General features: G+C 47.7%; 1 protein-coding gene across 4 annotated transcripts in view; it reads right to left on the bottom strand.

Moving 5' to 3' along the window:
- The window catches only part of APBA2 (amyloid beta precursor protein binding family A member 2), a gene marked incomplete at its 5' end in the record, with an annotated part of 68,287 nt that extends 47,846 nt beyond the window's left edge, over nucleotides 1-20,441 (bottom strand). For 3 of the 4 annotated variants that reach the window (XM_084253902.1, XM_084253901.1, XM_084253903.1), the window contains one exon: nucleotides 19,442-20,407. In XM_084253902.1, the coding sequence (XP_084110028.1) occupies nucleotides 19,442-20,407 (966 nt within the window). Of the gene's footprint in view, nucleotides 1-19,441 lie in introns of all 4 variants that reach the window. The other variant, XM_084253904.1, reaches the window with a different exon arrangement.
- Nucleotides 20,442-22,485: the final 2,044 nt, after the last annotated feature.

The raw sequence follows: 22,485 nt of genomic DNA, 5'->3' as shown, positions 1-22,485 counted from the left end.
TTTTCTTTTTCTAGCAGAGCTAACCTTTTGTGTGGCTTTGAGTACAATTCTTCCAGGAAGTTGACATAGAGCTAAACTAAAATGTGGAGAAACTGCTGCTTTGTTCGTAGGGTTCCAGAAATCTCTGAAAATGATGAGAAAGCTTGCCTCCATTGACAGGACTGAATAACCCGGTTCCCTGAACAGAAAGCTCTGTCATAAAGCCTAAACTTTTTCGTCTTTTCACTGCCATTAATGATGTACACTTCAAACAACCTGGACAGGACACCGATAAGATCCCAGTGCGTGCCTACGTTGGATACCCCTTCGTTATACTTCTGGGGAACGCCTCAGCTACACGCATTCAATTGCGTGGGACTTCTTACTCCATTCATTGTTCTGGCTGCATTGTTACTAATTGTATTATCCCCTCTCTTGTTCGTTTGTATCCTGTTGTAGTCTTACTTAAAAGACCCCCCTATTTTATGTTACCTGTTGATTTACATGATATGCCTTGGTATGATAATACTGCCATGCAAGTTTTAGATGAAGTACATGTTCTTCTTCGTCCTAAATGTTTTATTGCCACCCTTATTCTAGGAATTGCTGCTCTAATTTCCCTGGTTACCTCCTTAGCTACTTCCTCTGTTGCTTTAATTCAGGAAGCTAAGACAGCTTCTTTTGTAAATGACCTTACCAAAAATGTGACCATGGCACTCTCTGTGCAGCGGGACATTGACTACAAGTTAGAAAGAAAGATAAATGCCCTGGAAGAAATTGTTATTGCCATTGGAGATGAAGTTCAGCTGCTTAAGCAGCAATTACCCACTCGCTGCCACGTTCAGTTTCGTTTCATTTGTGTTACACCTTTGCGTTATAATTCCTCTCTACATTGCAATCTTACTAAACATCACCTATTGGGCATCTGGCATGACAATGACCTCTCTCATGACCTTGCATCTCTTCAGTCTGAAATCTCTGCTGTCAGTAAATCTCACCTAGATACTTCAGTCTCTTCCTTTGCCCATTCTCTGGCTTCCACTCTCCAATCTTTAACTCCTACTCACTGGTATCATCTTGTTCTCTCCTTCCTTGTTCTTTCCCTACTTGTCCTGCTTCTCTGTTTGTTTATTCCCTTCTGTGTCCGTTCACTTCACAGGTCCATCTACCGCATCCAGTGTGACATGTATGCTTACCAACTTCGTTCTAAAAAGAAAGGGGGACCTGCTGCACCCCCCCCCTGCAGTGACCCTCAGGGCTAATGGCTGTTGCCATGGTCCCTGAGGTCCGGCGTGGGCAAGGAACCATGCGCGCAGGGGGAGAACAGCAAACTCCCTAAGATGCAGAGAAGCCGAATGCCTGCCAATAAATAATGACCACCAGAAGCTGCCACAAAGATGATTAAAAGAAATGCTGACCACCTGGAACCTTATCTCGCTTTCTCAAGGCCCATAAACTTTATTCTGCTACAACTGTCTCTCTAAAAACTTTCCTTTTTCTGGTCATTGATTGCTAATTAAAAAACATACCTAATTTAATAATTAGGCTAATGCAAATGAAACATTACTAAACACTGTGTTATAATAGAATTGTTAGTTTAATAATCTTTCTATTATGTGCTTAACTTTAGTACCTTTGATATTAACTGCATTATAAAATAAATTCACCCATGACAATTAATTATGAGTAAAAATGATAGTTAGTGCAACTAGAAAATAATTATATAAAACAGTAGAAAGAATTTATAGCCTGTCCAATTAGGAATGAGGCTAGGTCCAGATGTAACTTCGGACATAAATCACTGCCCTGTCAATTAAGCTAAGCCTATGAGCAAACTGATCTCTTTGATGTTCACTGTTCCTATGCTTTTAGAAAAACATATATATACTGACCACTAGCTTAATAAAGACGCACTCAGATTTTCACTCTCTTGAAGTGTGTCTGTGTGTCATTTATTCATCGAATCCCTGACCACCCTGCGCAGTCTCTCAACCCTGAGACGGCCTCATCGTCCATCGCTGTGCTGGTCCGCGGCAGTCAGGACAGTGGTTCAGCCAGGGAGTGTCCACGAGATGAGACAGCCCGGTGTCGGCCATGGTGTGCGATGATCGTGGGCAACATAAGGTCTCAGGACCACTTCAAAGTGGCAACTACTCCCCAAAGCTTCCGCCAGGCTCGACCCTTCCCTCCAGTTAGTGTTTTCTCTGACTCCCTCCCGACCACTCATCACCATGACAACCACATCTTATAATAAACAGCCGGGTTGTTTTCAGAGAGGCAGGAGGGTGGGCTTGCTCCACTTCTCCTTGGGAGGCCCATCTGGTGCTCCAATTTGCATCTCAGGGGGCGAGGTGGGACATAGCATCTGAAATTAACATGGTTGGAGGCCCACATGGATTTGGGGCACCTGGCATCTGAGCTGAAGATGCTATGCAAATCCTCTGAGCCCTCTCCAAGGTACAGCAGCCAGGCACACCTCAAAATAAGAGGCTGGCAGGGTTACCTCAGTTCTTGCAGCCAATAGGGCGGGTGGGATAATGTCCCCCACTACATAAACATAGCGGGGACTTCTGGGGTGCCATCGCCTGGAACCTGCCTCGGCCACCCACTCCCAGAAGGTGGTGAGTGAAACCTCCGAAGTGAAATAGGCTAATGCCTGCCAATGTAGATGTACCTTGTCCATCATACAAATACACTTGTTTGAATACATTGTTTTAATACATATCTTGGCTCCAGTTGGTGAAACTAATGCTAGGATTTTGTAAAGTGTTGAATTTGATTGTGTCTGCTTGATTAAACCGAAATACAGCAACACAACCCACACGGCCCTGTTTGGGACGACAGCAAACCGTGCATGCCGCCTGTAATAGACGCTGTGGGTTTCTACAGTCTCCTGAATGGCACGCATGTGCGCGCAAGCCAGGCACGGAGGGCAGGAGCCGAAGGCCACGTGAGCCACGTCTTCCCGCTGGACTGCCCCTCGACAGCCTTCTCTGGGAATCACTTCAAGCCCCCTGCTTTCAAGGGCATCAGTCACCCCCAGTCATGGGGGTACCGACAAAGGTGCTTTCCTCTATGCAATGCAGGAGGGGTCAATGGGGCCTGCTTGCAAAAGCCCTCCAGGCAGAGCCGAGCGGTGAGCACGCACCCCCGGCTTCAGACAGAAGGTCGGCCACACCCTGGACACCTTCTTTCCCAAGCCCTCCCATCCATCCCCCGGCACAGAGGTGGCTCCGAAAAACGACAACATTGTTCTCTTCTGTTCCTCTTACAATTCAGGTCACTCCCGTGACATTTCTCTGGTCGTCAGCGGGAGCCTGGATCAAGCATTTATCCTTATAATAGGTTACCCTCATGAGGGTGGACACATCTTTTCTGCAGCTTAAAAGAATCATGACGAGACCCACTCAAATAGGGAACTCAGCCAGTAGGTCTGTTTTTTACTCTCCAGGCAGGTCTGTGAATGGGTGGGGCAAGAGGATTCCCCCCCAATCCCCTCACCCTCATATCCAGCTATTTTGCGGGACATAACTACACACAAAAATGATTGATCAGCTACTTGAAATTCAGGTTTAACTGGGCATCATGCATCCTTATCTGCTAAACTGGGGAGCCCTTCAGGGGAGCACAGGCAGGCTGTCATCTCCACCGCTGCCCCACGTAGCACTCTTGGGCCTGGCCTTGCTCTCTGCCTGGTCTGCTGAAATCTCCTCCACCACTAAGCATTGGGATCAAGGGTTCATCTGGTTTATCATTCGCCCTCAGTCTCATACAGGCAGACACTGTCTGGGGTGCTTGATCCAGCATTTCAGAGCAGAACTTTGTATTTCTAAAGGCGACCCTGTGTTTCAAGCCTTCATGAAGCACTTTCCAAAGGCTGCATCCATGTGGTCAGACCCCCCTCAACCACCAGCTGTGTGTCCTGCTTTGCACTAGATGCCTTGGATGCAGGGCAGGAAGATGCACGGGAAAAAGGTCTTGTCCTGTGACTGTTCCTGGGGGGGGGGGGGTGTCAAGCCAGGGTCTGAACAAATCAAATGTGAGCAGAGGCAATCCCTGCACAATGGGCCTGAGTTGCTGAAGAGGGGAGCAGAGAGGCCAATTGTCAAGGTTTGGGCCAGTGAAATGTTTTTCATTTGAGCATAACCAGAACCCTCATGTATTTCTGCCGGGAATATAAAACACTCAGCCACTGTCGGAGACAGTTTTCAGTTCCTCAAGATGGTGAACACTGAATGCCCATCTGATCCAGCAATTCCATTCCTAGGTATGTACCCCAAAGAGCTAAAAACGGCTCCACGCATGAACGTGCACTCGAATGTTCATAGCAGCACTATTCACGGTAGTCAAAAGGGGGAATCAACCTAAATGTCTGTCACTAGATAAACAAATGTGGTATATCCATTCAGTGGAATATTATTCAGTCATAAAAAGAATGAAGTTCTGACACATACTATAACACAGATAAACCCTGAAAACATCATGCCAAGTGACAGCAGCCACATATAAATAGTGACATATCATCTTCCATGTCAAGGAAATGTTCAGAAACAAGCAAATCTACATATAAAGGAAACAGATTTGTCACTTCTGGGAATTGGGGGTGGAAAGGAGAATGGGGTGGTGAAAATGTTCTGGAACTAAATAGTGGTGGTTGCACAACATTGTACTAAATGCCATTGAATCATATACTATAAAATGGTTAAAGTGGTGGGCCTCCCCGATGGCGCAGCAGTTGAGCGCTGGGTTGCGAAGCTGCCCGCAGCCTCTGCAGCGCCGGTTCAATCCCCGGCTGCTCCCCGGCCACCGGAGGAGGGTCCCACATGGCGCGCAGACCTCTCCTGCCGCCCGCTGCTCCCCTCAGCAGTGTACTTCGGTCCTTCTGCCTGCTCTGCTCCCCGCTCTGGCTCTGGTGGATTCTCTCACCCTCCCGCGCTTCTGACTGTACCCAGTGCTTGTATAAATAAATAAAAATAAATCTTAAAAAAACAAACAAAAAATGGTTAAAGTGGTAACTTTTATGTTATATGTATATCCGCTATAATTTCAAAATAGTGGGCATCCTGCAGGAAGAGTAACAGAGTCCCTGGAGGATCTAAAGCACACGGTCCACCCATGATACTCATGTCAGCACAGTGCTCGCTGCCTGCATGAAGGTCACCTGCCGGCTTTGCTTGTGCAGAACTAACCCTTCCTCAAAGGACAGAAGTTAAGGGGGAAGGAAGTGGTGGTCCAAGGGGATACAGCCATGGTGGACCAAGCAGGGAGGAAATGGGTGAAGGGCCAAGGAGAAGGATTTGGGTCACAGTGGAGATGAGTCCAGGTGGGTCAAGGGACAGGAGGTGTATCAAGATGAGTCAAAGGGCAGGAGGCAGCTCACAGCAACAGAGTACCACCACAGACTCCTCTCTCCTGGTCATCAGCTTCACACGGTGGAATGTCACCCTCAAATTCATTGGTGGAAAAGGAGGGAGTTTGTGCTACAAAATTACAGAATATTGCATTTGGTTCTATTCAGGTCTCAGAGGGGGAAATCTACACTACACCTTTCTAAATCTGTGGCTGGGGCCAACTCTGCTGCATCCCCCATGGTTTCTATAAGTTTGCTGCAAACGCCCTCTGGCACGTTTCCCCACCCTGCTAATGTGGAGGTGAGAAGCCCTGTGTGAGCAGCATTTAATGACAGCCACCCTCTGAAGCAGGAAAGCTGTCTCCTGGCTTTCATGCAAGCTCAGGACCTGAGACTTGAAACCTCTTCCCAGCTCCCCTAAGACTTCCCCCATCAGCCTACAGTCCTGAGCACACATTCTGAGGAAAGCTAGCTTGACCTCTTCAACTAAATGAAACAAAGGTGCATAAGTCAAAAGGAGACAAAATGCCCCCTACTAAGTCAATATCAGAATTTTACTTGAAGGAGCTTTTACTATAATTACAGAATATAGAAATGCAGTTCTATGGAGAGTTATAACCAGCTCTTTTGTCTCCCACATGAGGTACTCTCTGTTGCAGACACTGTTAAGAGTCCTCAGTAACAACTGAGTTCAGATTTAATAGAACTGCCTAAGGTTACAGACACTAACACAAAATCCTATGATTCATAAGTTGAGAAACAATTTAACCAGCTAATATGTAAAGAAAACACAAACAACCCACTTAGATTTTATCAAATGTACAAGTTCAACTTTTATAAATATGCAAAATAGAATCCTTGGTTTTGTTAAAATAGAGGATAAGAGAGCAGAATTAGGGCCTCCCCTGGTGGCGCAGTGGTTGAGCACTGGGCTGTGAAGCTGCCTGCAGCCTCTGCAGCGCCGGTTCGATCCCTGGCCACCGGCGAGGGTCCCACATGGTGCACAGACCTCTCCTGCCACACCCGCTGCTCCCCTCAGCAATGTATTTCATCAGTCTGCCTGTTCTGCTCCCCGCTCTAGCTCTGGTGAATTCTCTCACCCTCCCGCACTTCTGACTGTACTCAGTGCTTGTATAAATAAATAAAGAAATCTTTTTTTAAAAAAAAAAAAAGAGGGAGAGCAGAATTAGCTGTTTTTTTTTTAATATGTTCTTTTTTTTATAACTTTTTGATGCAATGATACTAACAAGGCATGACCTCAACCAGTTCACTAAAATCTGTAGTCTGCAAGACTGAGGTAAAGAGCCCACAGTAATAACATGGTGGCCTCCCCCTTGTCTGTCCCATCCACTACTGCCAATGTGGGATCACATCTGTTACTGGAGAAGTTCTAGAAGGAGAGAAGGGAAGGAACTCCCTTCCCACTAAAGACGCCGTCGACCTACTCATGGTTTTTTCAGTCTTAATATCCTTCTGAAACTTGCCTGAGATACACAGAGCAGCCCCTATGACCACACACACCAGCGTCCACAGGCCCCAGTTAACTGGGTGTGGCCAGCCCATCCCTACTATGGCTATGCCAACCTATTGTGGACTGGCCCAGAATGATTTCATTGTTTGGTTCTCACTGGCTCAACTTGGCTTTCAATCATTCAAATTGGCTCGGGTCAGTTAACGGGACAAAATCTATCTTTTCATTTTTTTAAATTATGGTAAATATGCATAACATAACATTTACCATTATAACCACTTTTAAGTGGACATCTGGTATTGAGGACATCCACACTCCACACTCTTGCACAACCATCTCCAACATCCATCTCCAGATCTTTTCATCACCCCCAGTGCAAACTCTGTACCCATTAACCAAAAATTCCCCATCCCCTTCTCCACCCAGGCCCTATACTATAGAAACCCCAACTCTATACTCAGGTGCCACCTAATGATGGACACATAGGTGATCGTGGTCCTTGTACATGGCCTAAGTATGTGGAAGGTTAGACCATCTAGGTTTGTAGAGTCACACTCTGACATGTTCACATAACAATGAAATCTCCTTGGGACACATTTCTTAGACCATGACCCTGTAGTAATGCAATGCATGACTGTGTTCTCTGTCTCTATGAATTGACTAACCTAGGTTCCTCCTATAAGGGAAATCAGGATTTGTCTTTTTGTGACTGGCCTATTTCATTCAGCATCATATCCTGAAGGTTCATCCATACTGTAGCGTGTGTCAGAATTTCCTTCCTATTTTAAGGCTAAAGAATACTCCTTTGTAGGTAAAAAGCCTTTTCTTTTACACTTTACCATTATAACAGTGGCCCAAGAGAGAAAACAATCCTCCCACAAATGCCTAAAAAAATTATGGCCACAACATGATCTCTAAATATGCATCAAACTGCCCTATTTTAAGTAACTTGGAATCTTTTGAGTTAATTCATTCTATGTCACTCTTCTTGATATTTAAAAAGGAGCTGAAGATTAAATATTAACAAGATATAAGGCAAGAAAAGCTTTGAGCACCATCTCCCATAATTTGCAAATACGGTGCAAAAAGAGAAGTCTTCACCCATCACTGCCCTTGTTTCTGGAAAAGTTTTGAGGACAAGTGAATGATTTAATTATTCCTCCATTAATACTCATATTTCTAAAAGTGGCTAACATGCATCTTTTATATACTTGGGTCCCAATGAATGAATGAGCAAACAAATGAATGCATAAATGTAGCAGGGAATAATCACAGCATGGAAGAGCTTCCATTCTTTTTTAAAAATATTTATTTATTTATACACACAAGAACTGGGGTACAGGCCAGAGTTGTGGGGGGTGAGAGGATTCACCAGAGACAGAGTGGGGAACAGAACAGGCAGATCGACTGAAATACACTGCTCAGGGGAGCAGCAGGAAAGTCAGGAGAGGTCTGCTGCACCATGTGGGTAGCTCCCTGGCAGGGGATCAAACTCATACTGCAGAGGCTGCAGCAAGCTTCATAGGTTGCGTCTTAACCCCTTGTGCCACCAGGGAGGCCCAAGAGCTTCTATTCTTAATGACAAGAAAAGAAGTGGCCAAGGAAACCCAGAAGCACCCAAAAATTTGGCTGGGGTGTTAGGTGACCAAGGTCTGAGTCCCTCTGAGGAAGATATACTGGGTAAATGAGTCTGTAATGATGTGCCTGACAGTCAAGAGCCAAAGACTCAGGGGCCCTGGAAGCAAAGGTCTCCCAGTGATACCAAAGGCTGTTATGAGAAGAAGCAGGGGACACAAACCCTGGTAGAAAGTGTTGGTGTGGGGTAGGGCTGCATCATAAATCAGGGTGGACAACCAAGGTTGAGAGGTAGAATCAATGGTCACTTGCAATTGTGGAACAATAAAGAGAACTTGCCAAGGAAGGTGAAGGGGTTACCCAACTGCTCCCCCAAACATCAACATCTTTCCAAGCTGATTCTGCCCCAAACTTTTCCCCTAAGTTGCGAATCCACCTCCAAAGTCTAGGTCAGGCTCACCGACAGCAGCCAGAGCAGGACAGGTTAGCCAACCATGGGTGAGACCCAGCAGCACCTCAGCACCATGGACAGCAAAAGTCTCAGCCAATGTCTTGTATGAACCTGGACTCTGCTCCTGCAGGTTGGGACATGTGCTTACTATTGAACCTGAGGGAGCAAGGCAGTCAACTTCTATAAGCCCAGTTCCAAACCTCCTTCAGCAACAACAATTAGGCCTTGGCTTGGCTCAGGTGGAGAGAGACCAACTACTCTTCTGTGAAGGCTGACTGTGAAATTAGTTCATAGGCCTGGATTTGTGGATTCGGGAGTCAACCATCCTGGGAGCATCTGTCCCTCACCTCCCTTTTCCATGTCTCTGAGTTGCACTTAGTTTTCCTGAGCTGTCCATATCATCTGAGACAGGGTTAGGAGTTATTCTTGGTTAACCTCCTACTACCTGAGCCCTATGTGCCTATTTTTTAGCAATTGATTTGCATTGGCCACCATGTGAATGCTTTGAGGTGAAAGCCCCATGATTGCCATCACCATGCTGTCATGTCTCTGGCGAGCATGCTCTGTGTGAGACTACCCATCTCCGAGTCTCATGTTCAGCAATGTGGTCTTTCTTCCTGAACAGATGTTTCTAAAAATTTTTCCACGGAGTCTTGCACTTCCCAGGGAATGTCATGTGATTAACTGGATCTGTGTCAGCTGGATGTGCCTCGAACTTCTAGAACATATTAAGGGATGTGGGCGGCACTGCAGGGCCCAGGATGGGAGACACCTATAGGCCAACGCCCTGCCTCCATCCTGAATCAGCCCCTCACTCTGTCCCTGCAGCTGCACAAACCCCTGGAAAATCAGTGCAACTTGACTCAATGCAATTCAATTCAAGCTCCAAGAATCATGAGCATTTTCAACCCACTGGCACCTCCTATGCTCCCTCCTCCCTGTCCTCATAGACACTGCCCATCTCCCCCTTGTGTTCCCACAAATACAGAGCTGTTCAGGGCTGCCCCATCCCTATATCTGGCCCCCCTGGTGTCCTTCTCTCTGTCCTGCATGGCCAGAGACAGGGGCAGGGCAGAGGAACCCGTGGGAACCCATGAAGCCTTCCCATGTGCAAAGGCTTCGAAGGTGGGGTCTGATGCCACAGGTGGGTGGACAGAAGAAGGAGGTGGCTGCAGACACCCCATGGAGACAGAGGTGGACCAGGACCTGCCCCTGACTAGGCCATGCCACTATGCCCCCCACAAACCCTTGACCTCAGTGCCTGCCCATAGATTTTCTCCAGCTCTGACCTACTGTCAGGCTCGGACAGACCGCTCTCCCCTGGGCCAGTGCCAGCACCAGAGCACCTTGCATTCCTGCTGCTCAAGGGATGCCAACAGAGGCCCCTGGGTGCTAACATCCCAGAGTCCTCCCTCAGGGCCCTAGCAACCACCTACCATAGAGCAGGTGCTCACACGTGCTCCCTCTGCCATTGAGCAGGCTCAGGTGAGAGGCACTGGCCCAAAGCGAGCACTCAGTGCCACACCCACACCCGCCAGGCCGAGGTACCTGCACTCAGAATCCTCTCTCCCTGTTCAGCGCCAGCATTCCTACCATAATCTCGAAAGGTCCTTCAAGAAGATGCCAAGTCACAGCGAAAGCATGTCTACAACGAGCAAGGATAAACACTGGTAGGCTTGATGCGGCTCGGGGGCCCTGCATCACGCCTCACTTTAACTGCCGTATTAATTTGGATATGATGTATTGATTTTCTTTTTTTCTTTTTTCTATTATCAGAGGGCTCTTTCCAGAGAGCGCTGGCAGAGCCAATGATAAAAAGAAATCCTGGAAACCCCAACTAATCAAACATGCATTTGGATTGCCAGCCCGTCATACAGAGCCGTCCCACACAGCTGTGTAATCAAACATTATCAACTTGATGGCCAAGGGGGCGCTGATGTGGCCCCACCCACGGGGGCAAGGAGCAGGACAGGCAATGCCTACAGCCCTAGAAATCGCCAAGACCCAAGGAAATAAGTCTATTAGAGAATTGCAGGCACAGAGTGGATATTTTTAAAGTACCTTATGACACACGACACAAGGAAACATGTTGGGGTGGGCGGGAAGTAAAAGAATCAACTCAGTTCTTGCCAAACTCAGCAGGACACTGAGACACCTAAAGAACCTTCCAAGCCCGTCACCCTGCAGGTCTGCTGCACCACACACTTTGGTGCTGGACAAACAGGCTAGGACGCTGCTCCAGGACTGTGGTGGAGCAGCCTGTGGGGACCACTGATAAGCAAACCCCTCTTCAAGGGGTCAGCAACTTGCTAGGTGACAAAAACTCATCCCTGGGGCTGCAAGCCCAGCCCAGCAGAGCCCGCCCTCCACACTCACTGTCTGGCAGAGGCTTAGGAAGGCCACAGAGTTGGACGCAGAAATGCCGCCTCAGCGTTCAATACACCTTGGCTGGACACACAACTCATGCTTCCTTTAATCAACAGTGCATGTCAACAAAGCTCAACAAAATTAAGAAAAATGCCACATGACTTATTTCCACTTGACCCATTTGATCTATGGCTGGAGCCCCTGCGAAGTTAGAATGTTGGGACAATCTGACAGACAGGAGGTCGCTCGCCCACAGTTGCCCTCACTGGCACCATGACAGCCCTGTAACACCGGGTCAGCAGGCGACTTAGTGGACTAGACCACAGGCAGCCAGGGGGAGGACCACCCAGTCTCCCACATTAGCTCATGCCCCAACAGGCAGGGTCAAGTGCATCCTGGGCATAACCAGGCATTAACACTTCCAAACACCCTTCAAGGCTGTGCTGTTCAGGGTGAGAGGCATAAATGTTGACATCACACGGGCCATTTACCCCTCCTTAAGCTACGTCACCATGGCTATGGTGCTTATTCCACATAAGAATCAACTGCCTTGTCTGTAAAGTGGGAACAAAGTAACCCCTGTCTCTTTGATTGCTGTAGGATTCACAGAGGTGCACCCCAGGGAGCCCCAGCGCCATGGGCAGCCACCCCCATCACTCCAGCATCACGCAGGGGCAGCCCACAGCTGGGAAGTTAAGTCCTCAGAAACCAAGAGTCCCAATGGTGACAAAAGTGAACACTTTCCCATCTCATCACTCTGGCACTGAGCCATACAGGGCAAGGTCTTGAGAAGTCATGACTTCTGGCTGGCTGCCCCGGGGATGCGAACTGCAGTGGTTATTTTCCTGAAAAGTCCTGCATGGAGAGAAAAGGGCTTGATGGCCAAGCCCTTATTGGGGTTACACTGGCCAACAGGGTTGGCGGTGTCCTGCTGAGTCTGGGACTGTACGGGGCTCACGTACACGCTCGGAGTGAATCTCCAAGAAGGGGAAGCTTGCCAGAAGTTTCTCAAACTTGTCTGCTCATCCAAGACAGTCAGTTCTCCTTTTCTTTGTAGTCACAGGCTATAAAGATGCCGTGGACACTGAAGGGGCCAGCGGTGACCCACCACTCCTAGGAGAAACACAGGCTGAGGTCCTGCCATCTCTGGTCACCAGATTTCCATCAATCCATCAATCATAACCTTTTATGGGTGTCTCTATTTAAAAACACCTTATTTAATATGTGTTGCTGACAAATAATTATGTCATATCTTTTTATTATTTTTTTAATTATTGCTTTTAAAGATTTATTTTATTTTTTTATACAAGAACCGGAGTACAGGCCAGATGCGTGGGAGGGTGAGAGGATTCACCAGAGACAGAGTGGGGAGCAGAACAGGCAGAATGATGAAATACACTGCTGAGGGGAGCAGCGGGCAAGACAGGAGAGGTCTTCTGCACCATGTGGGACCCTCGCCAGCTGGTCGGGATCGAACCAGCGCTGCAGAGGCTGCGGACGGCTTCACAACAAAGCACTCAACTGCCTGTGCCACCAGGGAGGCCCTATTTTTTTTTTAAAGAATTATTTATTTATTTATGCATATTAGAACTGGGGTGTAGGCCAGAGATACGGGTGGGGGGGTGTGAAAGGACACACCAGAGACAGAATGGGGAACAGAACAGGCAGATCTACTGAAATACACTGCTAAGGGGAGCAGTAGGTGAGACAGGAGAGGTCTGCTGCTCCATGTGGATCAGTTCCCTGGCCAGCCGGGGATTGAACTCGTGCTGCAGTGGCTGTCTTTAACCCCTGCGCCACCAGGGAGGCCCATATGCCATATATCTTCATCATAAAATGCTCCCTGACCTGGACAAGAAGACTGTAAATTTCTTTGCTTTTCAGTCCCATAACAAACTCATCCACTAGGCTGCCTTGCTGGATGGTCACCTCATCAATCCACAAATTCAACCACCTTCCCATCCCTCCATCCACCCTAGAGATGTTGATGCCCCTTCCAGAGAGGGCTCCTATACTAGTTGGTGAATTTCCTCTACTGTCTTCTGGATGCACCAGGGAGTTGGCTCATTTACGCTGAACTCACAGCCAATAGCACTTTAACTCAACACATTACAGCCCTAAGGAAGCTTATCGGACACAGACACATTTTTTCCATAAGGCACGTGGCAGCCTTCTTGTGCTTAGGGACACCAGACAGTGCCTCAGTAATACACTCAGGTGTCACTCTACTCTCAACAAAAAGCACAATATGCAAAAACTGTGGCACCAAATAGACCTTGGAAAGGACACTTGTTTATAGCATGAGAGCTACAGAAAAAGGGGGAATGTCTCCTTTTTTAAATTTTTTTTTAAATAGAGGCATGTTTTTATTTATTTATTTGTTTGTTTGTTTGTTTTGTTTATACATGCATTGGGTACAGTTAGAAGCGCGGGACGGTGAGAGAATTCACCAGAGCCAGAGCGGGGAGCAGAGCAGGCAGAAGGACCTAAGTACACTGCTGAGGGGAGCAGCGGGTGGCAGGAGAGATCTGCGCGCCATGCGGGACCCTCCTCCGGTGGCCGGGGAGCAGCTGGGGATCGAACAGAGCAGGCAGAAGGACCTAAGTACACTGCTGAGGGGAGCAGCGGGTGGCAGGAGAGATCTGCGCGCCATGCGGGACCCTCCTCCGGTGGCCGGGGAGCAGCTGGGGATCGAACCGGCGCTGCAGAGGCCGCAGGCAGCTTCGCAACCCAGCGCTCAACCGCTGCGCCACCGGGGAGGCCCTCCTTTTTCAAATTCCTGGAGTGACTTCAATTTTTACCTTTCCTGCATGTGACTGCCAATGACCTTGGGAAACGCCTAGTGGGTTGATTTCAGGGTTACCAATAAATTTTATCAAGTATGCAAGTCCACAAATTATTCATGAATAATGAAGATCAAATGTCTACAGCTCACTGACTGTTCAGAGGATGCTTGGGGAAATACCAGTAGTCCATTTCTTTGATTTGAAAGCTCTTAACAATGGAAATCTATAATGCCACATGGCAAAATAGTTTCTGCCTTTATTTCCAAATTTTCCTCAATGAACCTGATTTATGTTGAAGTAACTTTTAACTCAAAAACGTTGACACACAGGTCCCCTCTGGTCCCACACTCACCTCCCTTCTTCCTGCAATTTGAGACCATCTCCTCTGGGCTCTCTTATCCCGCTTCCCCCCCAGTTCAGACCTCTCGTTTCATCACAGCCGTACAAGCGGGGAGTCAACCTGCAACCTGGAGCCTGTTCAGAATGCACAGCATCCTGCAGCACCAGTGCCAGAGACCTCCGGAGAGCACGCATTTCATTTCCTACACACGGAGCAACTCATTTTTTATATCGGTCAGACTAAAGCAATTCCCTCCGTGATGTTCATCCACCCAGTTTGGGAATGCAAAGCAGACAATAAATCCCTCTGTACCCAAAGGAGGTGGAAAGGTGACAGATGAGTCATCCATGTCTTAAAAAGTGCTACAGAGAAAACGAAAAGGTGAGTGAAATTCTAAAGAAAACATCTGCAAGCAAAAGGCACCATTTCCAGTGCACAGAGTGATCCATTGGACATGGAGAAGCATTAAACCTGAAAAGATAAAGGGGATGTATGGAACCTTCCCAGAAGAGAGACAAGTAGAGAGTCCTAGGCAGATGTTCAGTATGCACCGCACAGGAATTCATCCTCCAATAAACAGAAAGAAAGAAACACAATTCATACAAAGATGCTATGGTGGCATCTGCGTTAGAGAAGATGCCTCAACACTTGCCCAGGAAGCTGTACACCCCGGATTATACAGGGGTGTGAATGAATGGCAACTCAATAAAAATTGAATTAAAAAAATAGAGAATGACATTTGCAACCATGTGCTGGATAGCGGGTATGCACAAACTCATGGCGAATCTCCCACATGGAAGAGCCAACATCAGTAACCTAACCATGAGAGCTGGTTGGCAAAGGAAGACTGTTCATGTCAGATTTTAAAAGCTGGATGGCAAAACCATCTGTGGACTTAGAATGACAGCTCCACACATTTTTGTGTTCTGTGTTAGAGTCTGAAAAGGAAGGAAAAAATGAAACTAGCTCATCTAGGGTGCTGGGGACCATGGGGCACGTTGTCTCCACCTTCCCATATCTGTTTCTATTGTAATATTGTTGTCTGTGCAATAACTAAATAAAATACTATTTATTCCTGTTAAAAGTATCCAGGAGATAATTTTTCAAGCTCTAAAAAAAAAAAAAGGTAAGGGGCCAGGCAATTTTTCCTCTGAGGGAGGTCTTGCACCTCATAGTTTCTCAGACTGGAAGGTGGCATCTTGTTGAACTACAGACTGGGATTCAGCAGGCTGGGTGGGGTTCCCCAGGGGTGCCAGTGTGGCTCGGCATGGACCACAATTTAAAAAGTATGAATCTTGGGTCTCCTTGGTGGCACAAGGGGTTAATCAGCACTATCAAGCTATCTGCAGCCACTGAAGCACAAGTTCGATCCCTGGCTAGGGAGCTAACCCACATGGCGCAGCAGACCTCTCCTGTCTTGCCCACTGCTCCCCTCAGCAGTGTATTTCAGTAGATCTGTCTATCTGCTCCCCACTCTGTCTCTGGTGAATCCTCTCATCCCCCCACGTCTCTGGCCTACACCCCAATTCTTGCATGCATGCATAAATAAAATAAATATTAAAAAATAATAAATAAAAAGTATGAATCTAAAGCATCCAGGTGGTCAATGTTACCCACTTTCTTCAGGCTTTGTTTTTTTTTACCACATCTTTAACTCAAAGCAAGGTCATGATGACTGCGTGTCCAGCGCTGGGAATGGAAGGGCCCCGGTCTCATGGGCACCCTTCACACTGCTTGAGGTCAGCAGGCTTTGTGGGTTTCTGCCACACAGTCCAGTGAGGGAGCACAAAAAGTAAGGGACTCCTTTTCGGAAGGCAGGTTGTGAACTGCAGCAAGAAATCACCAAATTTCCCAGTGCACTTTCTTCACACATCTTGCTTTTAAGATAATTCCTATCGCCATTGTTCCTTTTCTAGTTAAATTTCAGAGTTCTTCCTTTGGAAGTGGTCACTGGGGTCTACAGGACGTGAAGACCCTACCCACATCCATCCAGGCCTGACAGCAACCTCACGAAGGGTGCTGGGGACCCATTTCTACCAGTTTGTGGCTGGAACAGCCAGGCTCCTCTGAATGGGATTATTTTGCAAATGAATGAGTGAATAAAACCAAAAAGCTATGCAATATTGAACTAGCTTCAAGGAACTGCTTTTGTGTCCTGACAAGAGCCTTTGCTTCAAAAAGGTACTACGTAGGGAGACAAGTTACCTGCTCTTCCACTCAAGGTCACTTCTCTGAAGAGCAGATCCAACCCCCATCCTCAACAGTGGCTGGGAAGTGCCCCACCACCACCCATCCCTTCATCTCCCAGGCTCCAGCCCAAAGGTCTGCTCTTTCAATCAAATTAGCCCCAGGTTGGAACGAAGCAGGAAAGCAGCAAAAACATCAGGTCTTACCCATCCCCCCATGTTCCAAGGCTCACTTTCTCTTGACAAGAACTTTGCAGGGGACTCATTTGTTACAACAGGGCACAGCAGTATGTCACCACCCCATGCAGCCCACATCAATCCCTGCAGTGCCATGGCCACTGCCAGGGACAAACCCAGCTCTGCCAAAGGCTAAAGATGTATGACCGGGCTTTGGCCTGAAGCCCAGACCTAGTGCCCAAGGTTGCCCACTCTTGGGGTTAGCTCACTCAACATCCACTAGTGCAACAGCAGTTTCCTTACATCCAAAAGCTCCCAGTGAATGCAGAATTGCCCTGGATGGTAGGACACCCAGAAAGTGAAGTCATCTTATGTTTAATACTCTTTAAAAAGAACAAAAGGCATCAAAATGCAAGTGCCAGACCAATGGAATCGAATAGAAATCCAGAAATAAACCCACAGATTTATGGTCAACTAATATTTGACAAAGGGGCAAAGAATATGCACTGGAGCAAAGAAAGTTTGTTCAATAAATGGTGCTGGAAAAACTGGGTTGCTACATGCAAAAGAATGAAGCTTGACCACTACCTCACACCATGCACAAAAGCCAAATCAAAATGGATTAAAGAACTAGACATAAGATCTGAAACCATAAAATACATAGAAGGAAATATAGGCAAAACACTACATGACATGCACATCAAAGACATCTTTACAGACACATCACCCAAAGCAGTGATAGTGAAGGCAAAGATCAACAGCTGGGACTACATCAAATTAAAGAGCTTCTGCACAGCAAAAGAGACAATAACAAAAACAAAGAGAAACCCCACCGACTGGGAGAACATTTTTGCACACAACGCTAACGATAAAGGACTGATGACAAAAATCTACGAAGAGCTGATGAGACTCAACAAAAACAAAGAAAATAATCCAGTCAAAATATGGGCAGAAGAGCTAAAAAGAAACTTCTCTGAAGAAGAAATGCAAATGGCCAACAGGTATATGAAAAAATATTCAACATCACTTGTAATCAGGGAAATGCAAATCAAAACTACCATGAGATACCATCTTACACCAGTGAGAATGGCACATATTAAAAAAACTAGCAACAACAAATGTTGGTGAGGATGTGGAGAAAAAGGAACTCTCCTGCACTGTTGGTGGGAGTGCAAACTGGTCCAACCACTATGGAGAGCTGTGTGGAGATTCCTCAACCTACTAAAGATAGAGCTTCCATATGATCCAGCAATTCCACTCCTAGGTATTTACCCAAAGGACACAGAAACATTAATTCCAAAGGGCACCTGCACCCCTATGTTTATAGCAGCACTATTTACAATAGCTAAGCTTTGGAAATAGCCCAAATGCCCAAAAATAGATGACTGGATCAAGAAGATGTGGTACATAGACACTATGGAATATTACTCAGCAATCAAAAAAGATAAACTCATGCAATTTGCAGCAACATGGATGGAGCTAGAAGGGATCATGCTCAGCGAAATAAGTCAGAAAGAAAAAGAAAAATACCGGATGGTCTCACTCATAGCAGGAATTTAGAAAACCTAAATAAGAGACCAGGAAAAAGACGAATCAATACAAAGTAAAAATCAAAATCAACAAGCAACTATAAACCAGAGACACACTGGAGTGGGGGGGGAAGGGAGGAGCAGGGAAAGGAAGGACTAGTGTCAAAATAAGGGGGGGGGGGTGCAATTGTATGGGGAATATAACCAAAATGAAAATGCATACATTGTGCAAAAAAGATGTAAGAATTATATAAAATAAAATATTGAAATAAAAAAAATGCAAGTGCCAGAAATCTAATTGCAAGTCAATGTGACTTCTGAACACAAGTTCTCACCAGATGGAAAGCGCGCGCGCGCGTGTGTGTGTGTGTGTGTGTGTGTGTATGTGTGTATTTTTCAAACTCATGAACTCTTCTGGGGGAAAATAAAAATTAACGGTTTAAAAAATATGAAAGCAGTTAATTATTATTTGTACCATAATTGGTCAAATAGCAGTTTATTTTGCATGTGTATATATACACGCAAACACACACACACATATATATTTTCTTATATAGGAGTCCTAAGAATCACATCTTTTTTTTTTCCCCTGAAAGGCAGCTTTTCAACTGTGTTTATTAAAACACACACTTACTTTGCTATAATTAAAAAAAAATTCAATTTTACTTAAATCCATTGACTTCATGAGCGTACAATCCTTCCTTGAGTGCTTTGTCAAACCTTCAAATAATTCTTTTCAAATAGTTATTTAGAACAAATTGCATAGCACACCAAGGTCCCCAGGGCTTTCAGAGAAGGGTCAGTGGGGTTTGATATCCCTGTGAAGTGTACCCAGGTCACAGGCCCTTGCCCCTGGGGCATCCCACTGCTGGCACAGCAATGCGTGCTCACCAGCAACCCCACACCCTCGCAGATGTCCTGCCAGCCTGAAGAAATCACCCCCAACTTCCACCCCAACGACGAGCAGATCCAGGGCAAGCAGGCTAGAGACCCAACCTCTTGTGGCTGAGTGGGGTGTCTCCAGGAGCAACTAGCTACCAACCAGCCCTCCACGAGCCTGTCTGGCATTGCAGACGCCCCTGCTGAGTGGCCAGAACGTGCACACACAAGCTGCCTCTGAAGGAAGCGCTAAGCCTGCGCTTCTGCCTCCACATCTGTGCAGGCTCTACCCCAACCTCCTTCACTCTCTAGGCCCCTCCACCCCTTCCCTGCAAATGGCCAGCATCCTACCTGCTCTTGGGGCCACTTTGGCCTGTCCTCTGGAGTCCTGCTCTTGGTCTTGAAGCCTCTCTGGGGGTCTCCAGAGTGTTTGGCTTCAGGAGGGAGGTTCAGTGACTTGGGCCTTCCTTCATGCCTGCTGGGACCTCGGCTGGCCTCGCTGGGCGGGCAGGCCTCCGTGAGGTCCCCAGCTGCTGGCTCAGGTCCCTGCCCGAGGGTGTGCTCGGGGCTGGCATCCCCGGCACTGGCGATGCTGGTCATACTCAAGCTCATCTTGATCTCAGCCACGATCTGATCAATGTCCTCTTCCTGGTCCTCCAGTTCCCCATCCCCACGCCGGGGGCGATAGGGGGCCGCACCCCCTGTGTTCCCGTTGGCCTCTGCGGGGTAGTAGTCCTGGTAGCCCTCTTCGCTGGGACAGTAGTGGACACCTTCTTCCTGGTCCTGGGCCTCCAGGACGGAAGACTCGTCCTCTGGGATGGGGAGGTGACCGTCTCGGTAGTCCGGGCTGCCTTGGTCCTCATGGCCATGCGGGTGTGGGCCTGCCGAGTCCGTCCACTCCTCCACCGCCTCCTGGCACTCATCCGTCTCCAGGTGGTGTGCGCCGTGGGCCAGGTACCCCTCCCCGTTGCAGTCCATGCCTTCCAGGTAGCTGTCGTCCTCGGGACAGTAGCGGATGTAGTAGGTGATGCCCTCCTCCTCCTCAGGGAGGCCCTCATCGTAATCCTCTTCCTCTGAGGTGTTGTTCACATAGTCAGAGCTGGAGTCCCCGTCTGGGCTGTGGTCATGGCACTCCTGCTCCACAGGCGTGGGGCTCTCCGGCCGCAGGGTGGCCAGCTCCAGGCCCTGGGGCTCATATTCCTCCAGGGGCAGCTCCACGTCCTCACCCTCGGGCTCCTGGCTGTGGGGCACGGGGCCTGGCCTCACCCTGTGGTCCAGCATGCTGCTCGCTGTGCTCTGACGCTTCCGATTGGCCATGGTGGACGCTCACACGGCCATCATCCCCTGGAGGCAGCCACTGTGAGGAGGAACGTCAGAAAGAGAAGTCAGAACCCCACAAACATGGCCACCCCAAGAATCATGCCAGGATGCACCCGAGTGTCACCAACCTGCTTTCTCAGAACAAACTAACACACATCTGTTCAAATAACGTGACCACCTCACCCCAGCTGTCTCGTGTCTTGGATCGAGATGCATGCATGCCAAAGAGAAAGGGGGGTACACAGGGCAGAGGAAAGGGAGGCTGAGGCCCCATACCAGGCCCCCTGCTTCTTTCCCTGAAGCTCACCAGCTCATTCATGGGTCCTTGAAAATGCTCACTCGATCTGGACAGCCCAAGTGACCAAACAAATGGCCCGAAGATCAGGTTGTTTGCTCTCAAAATGAAAGGAGCTTTTGCTCAACACGATGAAGCGAGATAGGGAGGGACACCTAATTCTACTGCTGCTCGAAGAGCCAAGTTTCCCCTCCCCTACAAGCCTGTTCTGCCCTCCTTGACACAGAAAACTCTCCTTCCTTCTCCTCCAAATCACACAACATCCATCCAGTGACTGGACTGGCCAGGATCTCCCCAGGATAAGCACCTTACAGAGATGCTGAAGCTGGGCTGCAGCCCCCCAGGTTCCACGGGGTGAGGTACAGGAGAGAGGACACCACTAGAGGGAGGATTCACTGCCTGGATCCCAGAGAAGAGGAACACACAGGGGAGGGCAGAGGAAGTGGGTTAGGGGGCATGGTTACTTGCAAAGATTCCAGGCACCAAGGCTGGGGGGTCCCTCACCCCAATTGTCAGAGCTATGCATTTTATCCCAAAACCTATGCAAAGTCCTTACGCAATGTTCAGCAAGAGCACGATCACATGGTTTCTCTCTCATCTCCACCTCTATGGACCCAGCATGGAGGAGACTCTGGGGGACAGAAGGCTGGAGGAAGGGAGACCTGAGAAGAGACTGTGCTAAAGGAATAGTCTCTCAAGGAAGCTTCAGGAAAGGGGCATCCATACCCGGTGTTCAAATGTTCGTTAATGTTCTACTTTTTTTTTTTTAATGTTCTACTTTTTAAGCTGAGTGGGTGTCCAGAGGTTTGCTTTATTCTTTAAATTACTTTTGTATTACATGTGCCCTTTTTTTTTTTCTTTGTGGGACCCTCGCGGGTGGCCAGGGATCGAACTGGCGCTGCAGAGGCTGCCAGGCAGCCTTGCAACCCAGCGCTCAACCGCTGCGCCACCAGGGGAAGCCCTACATGTGCCTTTTTTTAATTTGCATGACAGTTTTCATTGATTTAAAAGACTTACTTTGCTAGTAAGATATGAGTCTGTGTATTCAAAAAGGGTTAAAAGGATAAGTATGTTACCAGTATTTTACCAAAATTAAAAAAAAAAATTAATGAGAGCTTAAACAACAACAGCTGGAAATGAGAAAGAAGCAAATCAGCAAGTATTTAGCAAGTAAAAGTAGTGGGATTGGGGGTCAGTAGGGAGGGGACACAGGGGTTCCCCAGGCAGTCCCTGCCCAGGATCCTAACTTGCCCCTGAACATACTTTCTTCTCCCGTGTCTCCCCAGGGAAGTCATAAGCTAAAGACCTTCTGCATTCAGTATCCCCCAGGGCACCCAGCACAGCATCTTGCTTGTTGTAGTGCCTAAAACACATCTTGTTATGAGATCGGGTATACCAGATGGTCGCAGTCACAGCACTATGAATATTCCCCAAAGAATGGAGGAGATAATTATTTCATCCAGTCCAGACACTCAGAGTGTGAGCACAATTACTGATTAAGCCACATGCTTAATTCACTCCAAGTTTCCCATCACCAGGGGCCCTCAAATGGCCAAAATGCTGAAAACTGTGCAAAGACTGGAGCGATATCCCACACCAGGAAGTTTAGCACTGAGCTATACCCTGTAGGGTCTGAATGCCTTCCAGAGTCACCCCATTCCCAAACCCTGAAACTGGCAGGACAATTCTAGGAGTTTCCTCCCAGGCAGGGAGCAAGATGCTCAGTGCTTCAGGTCACTGAGCTTCCTCCCTGCCACTCATCATCTTAAAAATGGTCTCT

Source organism: Talpa europaea, assembly GCF_964194135.1.
Source record: "Talpa europaea genome assembly, chromosome: 14".
Taxonomy (NCBI): domain Eukaryota; kingdom Metazoa; phylum Chordata; class Mammalia; order Eulipotyphla; family Talpidae; genus Talpa; species Talpa europaea.
The sequence above is the reverse complement of the archived record's forward strand: the minus strand, read 5'-3'. Positions and strand labels throughout refer to the sequence as shown.